At 42.9% G+C, this 17955-nt stretch overlaps 1 protein-coding gene across 1 annotated transcript in view; it reads right to left on the reverse strand.

Moving 5' to 3' along the window:
• Positions 1-17955, reverse strand: part of MAGI2 (membrane associated guanylate kinase, WW and PDZ domain containing 2) — a 1285084-nt gene that overhangs the window by 103565 nt on the left and 1163564 nt on the right. Inside the window, exon 16 of the mRNA XM_073899397.1 lies at positions 16131-16379. Within this exon, the coding sequence (XP_073755498.1) occupies positions 16131-16379 (249 nt within the window). The remainder of the gene's footprint in view (positions 1-16130; positions 16380-17955) is intronic.

The following is a 17955-nucleotide window of genomic DNA, read 5'->3' on the forward strand; positions in this document are numbered from 1 at the left end:
AAATCTACATTTCAAAGGGTTGATTGCTCGCTTTATGACAAATTGAGTTACCGAATAAGAGGTTCCTTTTATTTACAATATAATTGTGGAAGCTTTATCAAACCATTACTAGAAGATACTGGATTATTCTATAAAATGAGAAAATCATATAAAAATTTCAAAACTCATGTCATGATGTAAAAGGGACAAAATAAACAGTAAATAATTGTCTCCTAGTGGTTGGAAATCTCTTCTAATTAAAAAAATTTAGGGGCGCCTGGGTGGCGACTACCTTCAGCTCAAGTCATGATCCCAGGGTCCTGGGATCGAGCCCCGCATCCAGCTCCCTGCTCAGCGGGAAGCCTGCTTCTCCCTCTCCCACTCCCCCTGCTTGTGTTCCTGCTCTCGCTGTCTCTCTCTCTCTGTCAAATAAATAAATAAAATCTTTAAAAAAATAAAAAAAATAAAAATAAAAAAATTTAAGTAATTCATGCACAAATTAAAAGACAACCGGAATGATTGTAAGTGAAAAACCTGTCTTCTGCCCTAATTCTCTGTGATCCAAATGAAAACACTGAAAATCTTTCAGTTGTTTCTTCTTCACATTTCTAAATTATAGAATTTAGAAATATATAAATTATATATACGGCTATTTCTTAATTTGTCAACTGGAGTCAAATCTATTGACTTCCTATTGTGATAGAGGATTTGGCACTGCATCCTGCAACCCACCTCCTCTCCTTATCCCAATATAGTTTTATCACTAGTTGTAGTTAAACCAGTTATCATTGCTTGCAGTCTTACCATATAACTATTGTTCGCTGTAGGGTTTTGTAATTCCATTTCTTATAATTTTCCTCCCTCCCCACCCTGAATCATGTTTCTGAATGGGTCCTTTTCCCCCCATGTCTACAATATGCTGTCTGTTTCCTAATTGTTTCCCCCAAAGCTGCTCAAGTCATGTTGAGTTGAGTTGAGCCTGGGGTGGGGAGGGTGACCTCCGTCCCATAGGTAGGTAGGTTTCTCTCAAGTTCTGCACTCAGTGATATTCAGGGGATTCCTGTTGCACTCCAACGTGGAATGCATGCTTCTGTAACCCCTGGGACACCTTTTTTGATTCACTCTCTCATTTTGCTCGAGCACATCCTACAGTATCTTCCTAAGAAAACATGCATGTGGAGAAAATAATTTGTCAGTATTTAATGTTTGAAAATGTCTTCTTTACCTTCTCTTTTGATTGAATTCTAACTAAAATACTAGATTATATGAAATTACAGATTGAAAAAATTACTCTTCATCAGAATTACAGGCATTATTCCATTGTTTGCTGGTATCCAGTGTTGCTATTAAGAAGTCTGAATCCATTAGGATTTTTGCTTCCTGTATGCGATCTATTTATTTCCCCTTTTCCTTTTGGAAATGTTTAAGATTGTCTCTGTACTTTTTGGGTTAAAGTTTCACCACAATGCTGCATTGTGCTATGCAGCATTTTCAGTCTGGAGACTTGTTTCTTTTAGTTTTGGTTTGGAGAACTTTCATTATAGCATTTAAAAAAAAAGATTTTATTTATTTGTCAGAAGAGAGCGAGTGCACAAGCAGAGAGTGGCAGGCAGAGGGAGAATCAGCTCCCCACTGAGCAAGGAGCCCGATGCGGGGCTCAATCCCAAGGACTCTGGGATCATGACCTGAGCTGAAGGTAGATGCTTAACCGACTGAGCCACCCAGGCAGCCCTCATTACAGTGTTTCTTTGATAACTTCCATTCTGTTTCTGTGGTCCCTCTTTCTGAAACTCTTATTGGCCTGATATTGGTTTTCTGGGTCGATCTGTCAATTATCACTTCTCTCATACTTTCTCTTTCTTTCTGTCCTTCTCCTGTGTGATTTCCTTTACTCTTCCTTTCAATCCTTCTCCTGAATTTTTAATTTCAGCTATGATATTTTCAATTTCTACAAATTCTTTCTTTAATCATAGTATTCTTTTTAATAGTATTCCACTTTTATTATAAAATGAAAAACCATAGGGCTGTAATATCTTCTCATATCTATGTATATGGGTGAGATGGTTTTGAAGCTTTCTTTTGTGCCCTTGATTATCTCCATTTCCTCTAGTATTCGTTCATTATTCTTTCTTCGCTTGGTTGTTTTCTGTTTTAAAAATGAGCATTTCACATTTGGTGGTCATGGTTCTTGTGCTCCTTTCTGTCCCGAGCTTTTTAAGTTCTGAGCTGCTGAGTTTCTAAAGAAATGAGAAGATCTGTGTGATCCATTTCTCTTTTCGGTTTCCTCTGTCCTGCAAAATGAGTTGCCACATTTTTGTCTTTAAAATATCCTCTCCACTCATGCTCATTGCTTTCTTCTTCATTTACTCCCATTTAATTGGTGTCCAAGCAAGGGGAGGAGATAAGCATGTTACCATTTTACCACCATTAATTAGAAACTGGAAATATCTTTTGTAAATTTAAATCAGTTGTAGCTGTCAGTATTTCAGTATACCAGTTAGAGATCTGGAATCTATTTGGAAAATAAAAAATGTCAATCTATGTACCCAAACTTTAAAAGTCCTATTGTCTCCAGTAGCCCTGACAGATAAAAATATAAAAAAACCCAACTGTTTCTTTTCAAGAGTTGAGAAAATGTCATAAAATTACATTTCATCAACCCCAAGTATTGGGTTAAAAATGTTCAATAAAACCACACTTTTTTTCTCCACTGTATCTTTCGACTGCCTTTTGAGACTTCACACTCATCAATGTACTTGGCTTTCAGTGATTTCTCAGCAGGCCCAGTAGAAATGGTTGATAGTTACAAGCAGGTGTTGCTGACAAGTCATGTTTCTCATTTTTACAGATGCAGTGTATTCTATCTCTGCCATCTCCTTTTTCCTTTTATAGCTTCTGAAATTGTGTTTTGTAAAAAGTCACTTGGCTATCTTCACACAGTTTCCCTGTTACAATAGGTAAATGTCAAAAGCAATCAGGTGCAGTCTCAGCTTATCATTGTATTCCCCTAAGCCCTCCGGTAGATAATAACTTCTTGCAATATTTTCTTAATGTAAACGGAAACAGATACTAACCCAGGCAAATGATCCCTCCTGAGCCAGCTGTCCTTTTCAATATGTTATCCAGAAGATTACATGAATATTTATGGGGTCACAGACGCCAAAGTTCCACGAACAGGGTATATCGTGTTTTAACTTGAAATAACGCAATTTTGCATGACTGGATAAAACTAAATATGAAAAGGTCCTTAAGCAAATTGTTCAGGAGTGAGGAGATCTTGATCATATACAAACTTTGAAAACAACTTCAGTGTGACCTGTGAGTGGCCAAATACATCATGCTGGAGTTTCCTTATTTGAAAGGGAGGCTATCACAGTTTTTCTTTTGTATTCGTCTCTTTCTTCTCCCAATACTGCACATCTTAACTTCATTGAGATTTCTGCTTATGTGCCTTTTTTCTCACCCCTTGCATATTAAAGCTTAGTGACTGTATGTGTTTTCACTTTTACTAAGGAGACATATTGTCTCCATAATTAATTTCACCTGAGATCATCATCATAAAATAAGTTTTATTACTCTAACATGAGAAATGAGTGAGAAATGAAAAATGGAAGGCTAAAGAGCCTGAAAATGTATTTTGTTGTCCACAGTGAAATACCAATTACACGCTGGAGGGAAGAGACCAGGAGTGACAAAGCCCATCACCAAGGATCGAAGGAAGGCACAAAAGCCATATGAAAAACCCTGCAACATCATGAGTCCTTGGGGAAGAGATGCAAATGCAAACCGAAATGAGAAATCACTACACACCTGCTGGAATGGCTAAAATTCAAACAACAACGACAACGAGAAAGCCTGAAAATAAGTCCTCACACAGGATGTAAATCATCTGGAACCCTCATAGAGGGGAATACAAAATGGCACACCACTTTGGGAACCACTTGAACCAGCAAACCCGCTCTGACGTACTTACTCAAGTGAAAGGAAAACTATTCTCATGCTAAAACCTAAATGAAAACTTTCATAGTTGTTTTATTCACAATCACCCCAACAGTAAACAATCCGAGTAGCCTCCAACAAGGGAATGGATAAACTACGGTGCATCCCCACAATGGAAGACTTCTGGGCAATTAAAAAAAAGGAACCAATGTGGACCCATGAAGCAACATGGATGAATAGAAAGGGCACCATGCTAAGTGGAAGAAGCTAGACTCCAAAGGCTACGTACCGCGTGATTCCATTTTTATGGGAGTAGGCAAAACTAGAACAGAAAACAAATCTGTGGTGGTCGGGGCTGGGAGTGGATGGAGGGGCTGACTTCCCCGTGGCAGTAGTTATAGAACTAAACGCATTTGTCAAAACTTGCAGCTTATAGCCTAAAAGGGATACAATATACTATATATGATTAAACCTTAAAAGTGGGAGAAAGAGTGAAAAAGCAGGGAGAGATCAAGAGAAGGTTTGGGACAGAAATGAATAGAAGTGAGTAAAAAAGAACTGTGTTAAGTAGGCAGGAGGCAGGAGGTAGGGAAGGGCGAGTGGGGTGTCTAGGAAGGCTTCAGAGAAGAAACACTGCCTAGTCTGTGTTTTAACCAACTGAGCCACCCAGGCGCCCATGCCTAGTCTGTGTTTTAAAGATGAATGGGACTTCTCCAGGTGGGCAAGGATGGGGAGGGCACCACAGTCACAGGCTGTGTGACTTGGCAAAGGCACAGATGTGTGCATTACCAGAGTCTGCATTGTGGGTGTGGGAGTGCAACGAGCACACACAGGGAGACTGTATCAGCGTAGGAGGGGACCGACTGCGGAAGGCTTATTGGTTGTGCCAGGGTCTGGGAAAGGATTTTACAGCCACATGAGAAGCCACTACTGGATCAGGAAAGGTAAGTGATATCATCAGACTAGTCATTGTAGACAGAGTGCCATGGTAACAGTGTGAAGGGTGGCTAGCAGGGTGGTGAGAAGGCTGGAGGCGGGGAGGGCACCTAGAGGCCACTACCGTGCTCCAGCGCAGGGCTGCAGGGTATGATCTGCAGTCCAACGTGTAGCCACTAGCTGCATGGGGCCATTTAATTTAATGGAAATGAAAGGCAATTAAAAATTTGATTCCTCAGCCACGCTAACCTTACTTCAAGTGCTCCATAGCCGCATGTGGCTAGTGGCTGCAGTATTGTAGAGTGCAGCATAGAACACTGCCATGACCGAAGAAAGTTCTACTGCACAATGCTAATCTAGAACCTCAACTAAGGCATTAGCAGGGGCAGTCAAGCGGGCCTGATGTATCCGAGTTTTATATCCGGAATGCATTTTTGGGTAACAGCTTGCCTTAGTCTCGCAAGAGTGGATAGGTAGTTGTGTATATAAATTTGGCTAAGATAAACTCAGGTACCTGGAGGCCTGCTTTAAATCTTGTGACCTTATACACTGTTTGGAGTTGAGAGCTATACCTGTCAGTCTTCTGTTGGCCCATGAGACCAGGGAATGTCAGTATCAGTGGCTAAAGTGATGCTATCAGCTAGATATTTGTGTTCTCCCCAAATTCATACGTTGAAATCTGATCCCCAAAGAGATGCTATTTGGTGGTGGGACCTTGGGAGGTGATTAGGTCATGGAGGTAGAGTCCTCATGAACAGTATTAGTGCCCTTATACAAGGGATCCCAGAGAGCTCCCAGGCCCCCTTCTGCCACGTGTGGTCACTGCAAAAAAGATGCTTGTTTATGAACCAGAAAGCTGGTCTTCACCAGATACCGGATCTGCCAGCACCTTGATATTGAACTTCTAGCCTCCAGAACTATGAGAAATAAATTTCTGTTGTTCCATTGTCTAAGCCACCAGACTATGGTATTCTGTTATAAAAGCCTGTGCAGACTAAGACACTTGGCATGCAGGCTTTATTGTATTTTAATTTCGTCAAGTACCTACAGGAATATGAGCTATTTTTCATCTTGCTGTTCATCTAGCAAGTCTATAACATATTTGAATGAAGATTTCTAAGTTGGAATGCTCTTCTACCTTATGTTATCTCAATTGCTCTGTGTCAAAGAACCATAAGGACCCATCTTTTAGATGTGCTCTTCCTTACTTCCTGAAAGACCCTCCTCTCATGACAAATCCATAAATATACATCTTTATGATGAACAGCCTCTGAACAGAAGGTTCTGATTCTACCCTCGAAAACAGATGGATTCATCGGTTGCTCAACATCTGGGCATATTTGTGGAGCAAACCCTACAGAAATAAAATCTGGAAGAGGTCACCCTGGAAAATGAAAAGGCCAATAGCAAACCCTACTGTTTAGGTAATTCTCTTTTTAGCACTATACACCTTAGGAATAGCTAGTGATCATCACCTAGAAGAGACTGACTGATTAATCTCTAGAAGTGTTTCCAAGAAAATACTGACAATGGTTCAGTTGGGAACAAACCCAGCTTACAGAGCAAAATCATTGGTGGTCAAAAGGAATAAATAAAAAGAGCTTCTACCAGGATTTGGTGGGACAGAAAGTAGTATGGGTACAGGTACTCCCTAAGTCCTTGGTGAAGGCTGGGGCTCAAAAAGAAATGCTATTCATCCTGGTCTGAGTGGGAAAAATATCCCTTTACAACACTCTTTCACCATAGCTGAAAAATGGTGATAAATAACAATACTGTATTCACCTGACAACATGCTTTTAAAATGATTGCGTATGTGGAACCAGCTTTTCTTAAGTGGTTGACTGTTGGGATAAAAAGAAGAAAAATAAAATTACAGAGCATTTAATTCAATGGGGCCCTGTTAATAGATTATTAACAGAAGGTGTTTCTGCAAAAGTGACCTGTAGGCTTGGAATTCATTTGAACCCCGTGGGGAGCGATGGGCATTTTGCACTGGTGGAGGGTGATCCTGTACCTGAGGTCTGGGCTCTTTTTTTTTTTTTTTTTTAAAGATTTTATTTATTTATTTGACAGAGACAGAGATAGTGAGAGCAGGAACACAAGCAGCGGGAGTGGGAGAGGGAGAAGCAGGCTTCCGGATGTGGGGCTCGATCCCAGGACCCTGGGATCATGACCTGAGCCGAAGGCAGACGCTTAACGCCTGAGCCACCCGGGCGCCATGGGCTCTCTTTGTAGTTGCAATCTCCCCATACTAGTTCGTGAATAACAAGAAGCTGCAGGATGTAAGCCCAGAAGAAACAGCTCCTGATCACCCATTTGCCAGCTTTTAAGACTACCAAATAGCTGAGGGTAAGAAGCCATCCACACATCCTCCTTCTGGGCTGCCTGGAGAGTCTTTGAACACAACAATAAAAACTCTCCCGAAAAATGATTCCCTAGTGGGGAAAGCTTATGATATATAAGCTCTATTCAAACGATAAGAAAAATGGTCTAGAATTTAAAAAAAAAAAAACGCACTGTGAGCACTCACAGATTTTTTGATAGGTTACATGGCTCCTCTACTTGAAAATAAATAAGAATGATGGCGTTCTCTGTGGACTTACTCTTACAATTAAATGCTCTTTACATTTGTTAGTGCTAAGCCAGTGAAATCTTTACGATCGTCTTTCCATTTTAGTTAAAAGATGCTTCAATGTTCAGATATCAGAGTACTCAGAATTTGACGTAAAATCTTCTTGTGTTTGCTCGTCTGCTTCCTTGTAGGACCTCGGCAGCCAGGTTTTAACTTGGGATCAAAACTAGTCATGCTCAGGATTGAGAAAATGGAATTTAATCAATAGGTCCTATTCATCGTGGTTTGAGCTGGGTGTGATCCTCTAAAGAAGTAATGTGATTGAGAAGTTGTTCATTTGGAACTGAAATGGGTTGTTTTGCTAATAAGGATTGTGAAAATGAGTAACTAATGTGAAGGAAGACTTTTTTTCCAAGGAGCTTGGAATGCCATCCAAACCCTCCTGTTTAAGGACGATATAATTATCGCTGAGGTGGTGTTCACATAGATGGATGGCGATTCCAGGAACAGCCAGTGCCAGGATGAGGTCACTCAGAGAGCACAATGAGGCCATAGCCTGGCCCTTCAGAGGACAAGGGCTTTGCAACCCAGATGCTTGAGGCTAGAGGGGCTGCCCAGAGACACAGAGATGGCTCCCCTGAGCCTGATTTCTTAGAGGGCTCTTGCATCTAAGATTTCACCAGGCTCTGAGCTGGCTGTTGAATCATTTACTCAGGCTGAGAACAACTGATGGGAAATCTGTATTCTGGGGCATTGCTCCAGTTCCACTTTATTAGAGTGTAATTTCTCATGCTGGGCAAGGACGAGCGTGCACACAGTTCCACCAGCTAAAGGATCCTCTGCTGATCTGCCCATTCTCAGAGATATGTCTCACTGCCTTGGGGGGACAGGACAGCTAGGGTTAGGCGCAGGGAAGGTGAGAGCAGAGCACATTCACCTTTTACTTTCATGGGGACAGTACTGGATCGTTATTGGAGGAACCAATTCAATCCCTCCAACATAAATTACAGGACAAATCCTTGAACCTCATGCTACCAGTAACTGTAAGAGATTCAAAGAAATGTCATTATTTTCTGCCCTTAAGGAGCTTATAATCTGTTTAAGGGAAGCAAACCATGAACACATGCAAAGTGAAATGACAATAATAGAGAGTAATCACAGACATAATAATAGAAGGGAAGTCAAGAAGCAGTCAACAGTTGAGTTTACAGACAAGAATTCCATATAAGAATTAGAGGAAACACTTGAGGGAGAAGGGTAAGGGGTCAGGCAGAGTCTTAGTAAGAGATTAAGAGCTTTTTGCTTGTAAGAGATGTTTACTATTTGGGCAGTATTCTACCTCATAGGGTTACTGTGAAAATTAAACACGATGTAATATTCTTAGCATGGTGCCCAGGAGAGAGCTTGATAACATTTATAACTGGAGAAGAGGAGGCATTCCAAGTGGCAGCGGGCAAAACACGGGCCCTGGGACAGGAAAGCAAAAGTTGTCTCTCAGGGGTAAGTAACTAGCCCAGCCTTGAAGGCACAGAATCGTGAGGAGCTGTTGGTAAAAAGTGGCTGTGTCCATGTTACCTAGGGTCTTGGATATAAGAGTAGTGTGTTTGCACTTTACCCTGTAGATATTTCTTTTTTAAAAAATTCCATTTATTTATTTGAGAGAGAGGCGGGGAGAGAGAGAGAGAGTGCGTGCACCAGCGGGGGGGGGGGGGCAGAGGGAACAGACTCCCCGCTGAGTGGGGAATCTGATGATCCCAGGATCCTGCGATCATGACCTGATCCTGTGATCATGACCTGAGCTGTAGTCAGATGCTTAACCGACTGAAGTCCCCAGGCGCCCCTACTCTGTAAATATTTCTATCATGAGTATTACGAACAAGGACTCGTTATAGGAGGATTGGACTATCCATAGCAAGTGGCATATTTGTTGATACACTTCACATCATTTGCACCTGCACCCCCACTCCTACCCTAGCCCCCAGCTACCTCCTGCAGCGGGAAGTAAATCTCACTAATAAATGTGATGTGATTGATTTGACTTAAAGCATATGTACATCAGTACAGACTATGAACACAATCTTATCTTTCTTGTATATGTAGATTTTCTACAAGATTATGAAGACATCTGCTTGTCTTATGGGCCGTGAGTTATATTTAGAAGCCAGATACTTGGAGGAAAACTGGCATTTTATATGATGTCCCGCACCTGCCCTATACTTCTCTTACAAAAGCACTCACATAAATGGTGTGGGCGATACCATTATGCCTCCGGAGTGAGCCGCTCTCAGCATAAAGCTCACAGTGAAAGCACGGTGTCATTGAAGGAATCCAAAGCAGAGGTTCATTTAAGGATTAAGGGAATATGGTGTTACTTGTTACAAAGGTGGTTCAGAACTCTGAAAGGAGACTTGCTTTTGCAAACCAACGAGAAAAAAAAAAAGGAATGAGACTCATTTTCCAATTCCCATGTCCAACAGCATGGGTATGACTTAAGGAACTTTCTAGCAGTGACTTTTGGGGCTGGAGCATTGATTGGTCAAAGTTTTTAATGATTTAGAGAAGGTCAAGTTCCCAGCATCGGCACCAGTTGCACCAATTACCTGTGCTTTTCAGGCGATCAATGAACAAGTCTCAGCATAGAGGTGTGAAGAAAATCCACTGCTAAAACCTAAACCAATAAAATATAAGATGAGGCGCTTACTGGTTACTGATATTTAGAGACTTCATTTGGAGCAGGACTTTGTAACCATGAGGCAATAAAAGGAGTGTGCCAGGACACAGGTGTGCCAAGACCGCGAATGCTCTTGAGGATGGTAGGGTGAGGTGTGGGGTAGAGCCCCCCGGGGGGGGGTTGCCTTTTATCTCCGGTAGCCTCATTCCTCAAATGTTATCGTTTCACAAGTGTGCCAAGTGAAAAGGGGAGGGAAACACTGCCTTAAATTGCCTTAAAAGGGGAGCTGGATTTATGTATTTAAGTGCTTGCTTCAGATCATTTCTTAACAGAAGAGCCACCTTCAAAACATAATCAAAAATGAACGTTACACAGGTTAAAATGATAGCTTGAGCCAATGAAAAATATGATCCAGGCCTCAGATGTACCCTGGGCTTTGCACACACAGACAAAATGAACCTAATACCTTATTTCCATGCTGATTCATGGTATCATATAATTTAGAGATAGAAGCGGCTGTGAAGACCATCTTTCCTTATATTTTAGATGAAGAAGTACACAGAATGACCCTTGACATGTTCGAGGGACACAGCCGGTGGTGGATAAACTGAAGTTTTAGCATGCTGTGCAATGCGTTTAGCGTGGAACTTAATCTCCTTGTATCAGGGCAAGACCAAAGAAACCTCGTTGGCTTTCAGTTTTAATTTGTACCTTCCCTAAGGTCAAGTGACTATTCAGTGGCTGCATGGTCTAGTGGGTGAGTTTTGGTGGGAAAAATCCTAAACTGCCTCACAGCTTAACTCATTTTTATTTCATTCTTTTTGGGAAACTATGCCTTAAAACGTCATAAAAAGGCCTGCTAGCTAAGCTTTTGAATTTCCAGAATAACTTTTTAAACTCCAGAGCCCATGGATGTCATCAAAGACTTTGAGAAAAGTCATCAGGGCATTTTACCGAAGCTAACTAACTCGCTCTAGAATGTTGGATTACAGTGGGCCTGAGGGAAAGTTAACAATGACCAAGTCTGTATTCCAAGCTGTGTCAGAGAAAGCACACCCGCAGAAACAGAGAGGTTTAGCGCCAGCATGGAGCTGAAGGACTGTTTGGGAGCTAGCAGTGTGCTGACAGATGATACGCTTGCATCTTCTTTTTTTTCTTTTTATTTTGACTCCTCTGTAGCCAAGAGTGGCTTGAATGGTGTGCAGAGCCTTCTGATGTACAAAGTAAGGCCAATGGCCAGGCGGATGTGTGAGAAGGGGCTCCTTCCTAGGAGGGGGACACTGGCCCGCTGGGGGAGGGGGGTTCCCTGAGGGCCCCAGCCCTCACTAGCCACTTAGCTTATAACAGTGCCTGCCTATGACCTGGCACTTTGGGGCAGGTAAGAGCACCCCCACACCCCCAGAATGATCATCAAATCCTCCCCCTATTATCAGTCTCCATCCGTTCATCTCACCTCCTTTCTCATGCACCCCACTATCTGGTGCCCGCTTCACACTCACCCTCCTCCAGAAAGGCTCAGCCCCTGATTCTGTAGTTCCTGAGGCCCCACCCCCGCCCCACAGAAACCAGAGTCCAGGCTGTTAAGACAACAGGAAGGCGGGCAGGAAGGTCAGGGAAGATGATGCCCCTGCGGGACCGCTTCCATTGTTGCTGCAGCCACCGTCCCTGAACATGCCGTCCCTCGCAGCTTGGGCTGGGCCTGCAGCTCAGTTTACAGATTCCTTCCACAAGCTGCCCGCCTCTGCCACTGATGTCTAAGTGCCCATGTATGTCTACCCCATAAATGCCAACATAACCTGCCTGACAAATCATAGAAAACCGAGAGACTGAGGGTTACTTTTATTTCATCATTTGTGCCAAAGCCCTTCCTGGGGACCTCTCAGGGGAGAGTGGATTTGGGGCGGGTGGGGGCAGCAGCAAGCACCCCCGAGGGCAGGTTATAGCTCCGCAATAAAACCTGGATGTCAGGGCTCAGCCTTGAGCTGGGGTGGCTGAAAGACCAACCTGGTCAACCCCACTATGTGTGGCCACAAGGACATCTTTGTAGCACAAGCTTCTGCTCTACTCGGAGGCAGAAAGTTACCCCAGTCTTCTCTACCCTGTGTACCCCGACCTCCGTGACAAGAGAGTTCGTCAAAGGCAGGAAATGCCTTGAATTCCCAAATATATCAAATTTCCAGTTTTTGAGAAGCTTCTAAGGTTGTTTCCAGCATTCTCTCTTTATCAATAATATGGCAACAGACATCTCTGTCTACAAACCTTTGTTAGAATCTTTTTAAGAATTTAAAATTCAGTCGCCTGCTACTTTTATCCTAGGCTCTGGTCTGCAAACAACTTTGCTTTCCCTTGGGTCTAATTTTTTTTTTAAAGATTTTATTTATTTATTTGAGACAGACAGAGAGCAAGCAGGGGAGGAGCAGAGGAAGAAGGACAAGCAGATTTCATGCTGAGCGCAGAACCTGACGTGGGGCTTGATCCCAGGACCCTGAGATCATGACCTGGGCTGAAATCAAGAGTTGGATGCTTAACGGAGTGAGCCACCCAGGCACCCCACCCTGGATCTAATTTTAACGTCTGAAAAAAAGACTTAATATTTTGGACAATGGGACAAAAATGCTCAGGAAACTTGCTTATTCCCACTTTAATTCAGGAAGGATATTCCTGCTCCTCAGACAGAGACTTCTAAGTTCTGTCTGCTCCCAAGCATTATTTGGCCCCCTGGGTCACTGGCTTTGGAAGGAAGCAGTGTATTCCTTAATTATATTAACGAATATAAAGGAAATTTCTTCTTAATTTTTTGGGAAATAATATTTTGAAAAAAGATGTGAGGCTTGGTAATGAGCCGGACCAAATGCCAGGTAATAAATAAGCCAGGAACCCCACCTCCCACGTTCTCAACTGGTTGAACATCTGGCATCCCTGGCAAAGTTTTCTCCTGGACTGAGGAAGTTCTGGAAAGTAACTCTTTTTTTCACCTTCAGGGTCGTGAAATTTACACTTGGGTTCTCCATCTCTCCTGTCTTCTCTGATACAGTCCATGGAGACATATTATTTGTAGGGGATTCTAAAAGTCACAGCTTCGAGCCTGAATTTGGATGTTTCTGGTGATTTTTCTAGTTTATTGGCTAGTGAATTCTGGGGAGACTTCTAGCCTGAAGCCTCAGCAAAGACACGCACACTTAGATGGACTGGTGTGTCTGCCACTGCTCTAGCCCCTCACCACCGACCCAGGCTGCAGGGGGGCAGCGGGTGGGACAGAGTGTGCTGCCAGAAGGTCAGCACGTGGGATGGGGAGATGGCCCTTCATCTGCTGCTCTGGGAGAGTGGGGGCTCTGACTCATGCCTGACAGAGGAGACAGCCAGTGTGAGCTCTGCTCTATCCGAGAAGCAGCAGCTGATGGAATGGAAAAGATAATGCTGGTCTGGACAGCAACGGTGACATACTTAGTGCTTCTCTGAGCCAGAGCTCTTTGGAGCACTTCCACATACTCATTCATTTAACCCTCCGAGCAGCCCCTCGACGTAGACAGTAACATTATCTTGTCTTTACAGCCAAGGGAACTGAGGCCCAAAGAGTCATGTAACTTCCTCGAGGTCACACAGGTAGGAGATGATGAAGCCAGGCAGTATGATTTTAGCCAGTTCGCCTCTCAAAGGCGTAACAGCGTTCTGCCCGCCAACAAAAAGGCTCAGTAGCCATGAGAAAAACCAGGATCACGTTCGTGGTCCTTGGGCTCAGGTAAGACAGGAAGAGAAAAATGACTCAAGCCCCAGGAATGACTGTGACTCCCGAGTACCTGATGGTATCACGCTCTCCGGTCTCAGAGAATCAAGGACGCTTGATATTCTGATGATGGATATGTGACATGAAGATGGCTCTTTACCATTCATGAGGTACTTAGCCTTCCTCTTCAAAATTTAGAGCTCAAAATTATAACAGAAGTTAAGTATGAAACAGCATCAGGCCCAGAAAGCTTTTAGGTGCAAGCTGCAAATTATATATTGTAAACGCTACAGGCCATCATTATAATAACTGCTCTTCCCACAGAACATGGGGGCAACATGCATTTTGAATCCTTAAATTGAAAAGAAATAAATATGTGAAAAAAGAAGCCAGGAAACATCATGAATATATTTCCACTCTCCAGGGTGATGTAAAATAATACCATTTAGAAAATGGCTAGAATTATTCTTTTGAGGTCAGTCTAATGTCACTTGGTAGGAAGAAAAATTCACATTAATTGTAAGCATTTGCACCTGTTGTTTTCCAGCTCTACCTATGCATGGATTTTATTTGCAATAGAAAAACATCTGTGGCTTCTCTATGTGATAACTGCATGTGTGTGTGCGTGCATGCGCACGTGCACGCACACACACACACAATTCTCTATGCATTTAGCAATAATGCAATCACACTTCAAAGACATCTGAGACCTTAAATACATGTTGAACACTTTCCTTGTGGTGGTCTACTTTTTATTTTTATTCTGGTCCTTTAGGTATCCTGCCCCAATAAACAATTTGCCTGAGTAGAATAGCTACAAAAGCTTTCTGTGAATATTTTCCCTAAGTGTAAATTATTGGAAGGCTGTTTATATAATTTATGAAAATCTTTAGTCTTATGTCCTTTTAATTTTGGTGAATCTATCGTACTGACAGAATCCTGCTTTTACTCTGTGCTTAAAGATTGGATTTATTTCTTCATCTTATCATGCAGGAAAAGAGAAATGAAATTGTACTTTCAGATGTATGTACTTTCGTTTCTGCACACACTCACTGAGGTTCAACACTTCTATAGTTTTCACTCGAGTTTGTCAAACGTAAAGCGAAACAGGGTCATTCTTTCCATTCAATCCTGGCGGTGTTTTGAGAACATTAACTGTATCATACAAGTTTTTATTCATTCTCAATGATTTGGCTTCTTGAGTATTGTTTGACAACCCGTCCCTTACCCCACGTGCTGGAAACAACCACAGTTTATAAGAATTTTAGGACCACAACATGACTCAATTATTTTTTTGTCTCGATGCTCTCTATTTTGGTTTTTCTATCCATAATATTTTGGGCTAAATCACTTCAACATGAAAAACGAGCAAGTTTTCCTATTGCCTTTTCTGTCCTACCATCTGCTGGCAGCCAAGTAACTTCTGCAATAGTGTTGCTGAAAGGAGAACCACCAAGGAAGACTGAGGGTCTGTCTACAAGATGACCGATTGCAAGAGAAATACAACGTCTGACTGTTACCTGTTGTACAGACTCCCAGATTTGGAGGAGCCCTAGGTGACGTCCTGTACGTCCCCCCATCCACTGCTATCACCCTGGGAGAAGGTTCCAGGATCTCTGCACCCATAGGGCTGTTTTCATGACCTCCTGATTCTGTCTCAGGCTTCCACTCTTGCTCTCTTCCCCCTGATTTCATTTTGTACAAGAGCAGACTTAAAAAATGTAAGTCGGATTTCTGTCCATTGCCTAACCCCCTCTGTGGTTCCCATGGACTTAGACTATAGTCCAGACTTCTTCCCATGGGCATGTGAAGCCCTGTGCAGCCTGGCTCCTGCCTAGTCCTCTGTCTTAGTCTCAGGCCGCTCTCTCATGTCCCGTCTACCATAGCCACCCTGGGCTTCTGTAGAGTTCTTGAACGCTGAGCTCCTTCCTGGACTGCTTTCCTCCCAGATATTTTGCATATCTGGTTTCATCCTATCAAGCAGGAAGGGGCTCCTCTCCCTTCACACCAACACTCTCACACTACTCAGTTTTATTTCCTTCCCACTGAAATAGGAACAAAGAGCTTTTATGGGGGCTGTGGGGTCAGGGGGACATTAGATGTGATCTTGCATTCTTCCTGAGCCAAAGGTTCAGTAACGTTTGGCTAATCCTATGTTGAGGATGTCTTATTTGTGCCCACAGCCCACAAGCTTCTGGCTCCCCAAGATGCCCACAACAGTCCTCCGATCTGCATGTCCAGTATCCCCACCACCAGGACAAAATGAGCACAAGACCTCTTATTGAAAGGCAAGCGCAGCCATCACTTACTGATAGTGGATCCAGACTCAGGTCTGTTCAGGGAGCTGATGATGACAAAGCCGAAGCCTTCGTTCTCTTTGCGGTGAATGACCACATCGCTGGTCTGCAGGCTGTGGGAGGCGAAGCCTTCAGGTGGAGAGGCATTGCTACTGGGGGCAGCGTGGTTGCTGTTGGTGTAGGTGGCGTAGTCACTGCGCGGGGAGCTGTGGTGGGTTGACACGGAGCCTGGACTCCTCCCGTTCTCTGGGCAGGGCTCCCCTGCAATACACAGCGTTCCCGGGCACTCGGTTATTTAACAAGGGTCTTGATGAGTGCCTCTGTGTACTGGGTGCAGTTCTAGACATTGATTGGCATTGTTGTAAGACTGGCTGACTGGCTTCTAGTCCCCACGAGCACAGAGCGTTTGGAGGGCTACAAACCCAGCTATGGAGCACCCAGGTCCAAGCCCCATTCCATTCTTCACAGCAAACACAGCTAACCCCTCATCAGCTTCCTCTGTGCTGCTACTAGTTCGTAGCTTCCTCTTGTTAAATCTGCAATCCCCACCCCTACCCCCTGCCCAGGAAAATGCCTGGTTTTAGATAATGAGCTTTTTTTTTTCAGATATATTTATTCATGAGAGAGAGAGAGAGAGAGAGAGAGAGAGAGAGGTGGGGAGGGGCAGAGGGAGAGGGAGAGGGGAAGCAGACTCCCCACTGAGCAGGGAGCTGCACACGGGGCTCAATCTCATGATCTGACCCTGAAATCACCACCTGAACCAAAACCAAGAGTCAAATGCTGAACCGACTGAGCCACCCAGGAGCCCCGAGATATTGAGCGTCTTAGCTGCATAATTATAACTGATCAAAGATTACAAAACAGGTGGACAGTATCTTAAACTGCATTGTGCACAAGAATTACTTAAAGAACTTGTAAAAACTGTGCATCTTCAGGGTCCATGTGTGGAAAGTGTATTCAGTAGCTTTAGGAAGACTGGGCACAGGAGAGAGAAGCCCAGTGAGGTTTCTTTCTAGGGCACCATTGAGCAATGCTGCTGGAGGGGTAACAGCCCAGGATGTCCATGTAAAGAGACTTATCATAGTTTTACTAAAGAAACACGGTTTTATTTAATTTTGTGATATTCTGTTAGCCTAGAGGTGATAATTCACTCCGTGTAGGTGGAAAACATCTTTCTTAAAGGATCCTTCCTTTATTCACTTACTCTAGGATTAAATCTAGCAGTGATGTCAGGCCAAGGGACGATGCATTTTGAATTTCTGAGAGAGGTGTGGGTGGCATTGCTCATTTATATTCTACGTTATTACAGAACATTATCAGCCAGATAAACCAAACCAATACTTCCATGAGAAAACAAGCTTATTTACAGGGAGAAGTGATAGAAAGTTGGCAGCCAAGAGAAGCTGCTTTTTAAAAAATGAAAGTTCATCTGTCTTTGAGAAAGAATTTTGTCATTTTAATTTAATACCTAGGTTTTGGTATTCTGATTAAGAGAACTGAAGCGGGCACCCAGAATACTGTAATTAGAAATAAGACAGTTTCATCTCATCTTACAATTTGATTAGTGTGCTCAAAAGATGTTTATGGAACAGAGAAATAGTAAGAAGGAAAGTAACCACAATTAATGATTCCTTTTTGGGTCTCTAGATATGGTCTCCTATTTAGAGCTCTGGTAGGGGTCTCACAAGGCAAGTTAAAAATAATTAGCAAAAGTTCCAGTGAAGGCTCTTAACTTGTAAGTGGCAATTCCATTCTGAAATGAAAAATCAAATTTCAAAAATCAAAAATCATTTAAAAAATCGGGGAGAAAGAACACAGACTACAAGAGATTTTTTGT

Source organism: Callorhinus ursinus, unplaced genomic scaffold (assembly GCF_003265705.2).
Source record: "Callorhinus ursinus isolate GAN/ISIS: 27379988/994484 unplaced genomic scaffold, GSC_fseal_2.0 scaffold12, whole genome shotgun sequence".
NCBI classification, from domain to species: Eukaryota; Metazoa; Chordata; class Mammalia; order Carnivora; family Otariidae; genus Callorhinus; species Callorhinus ursinus.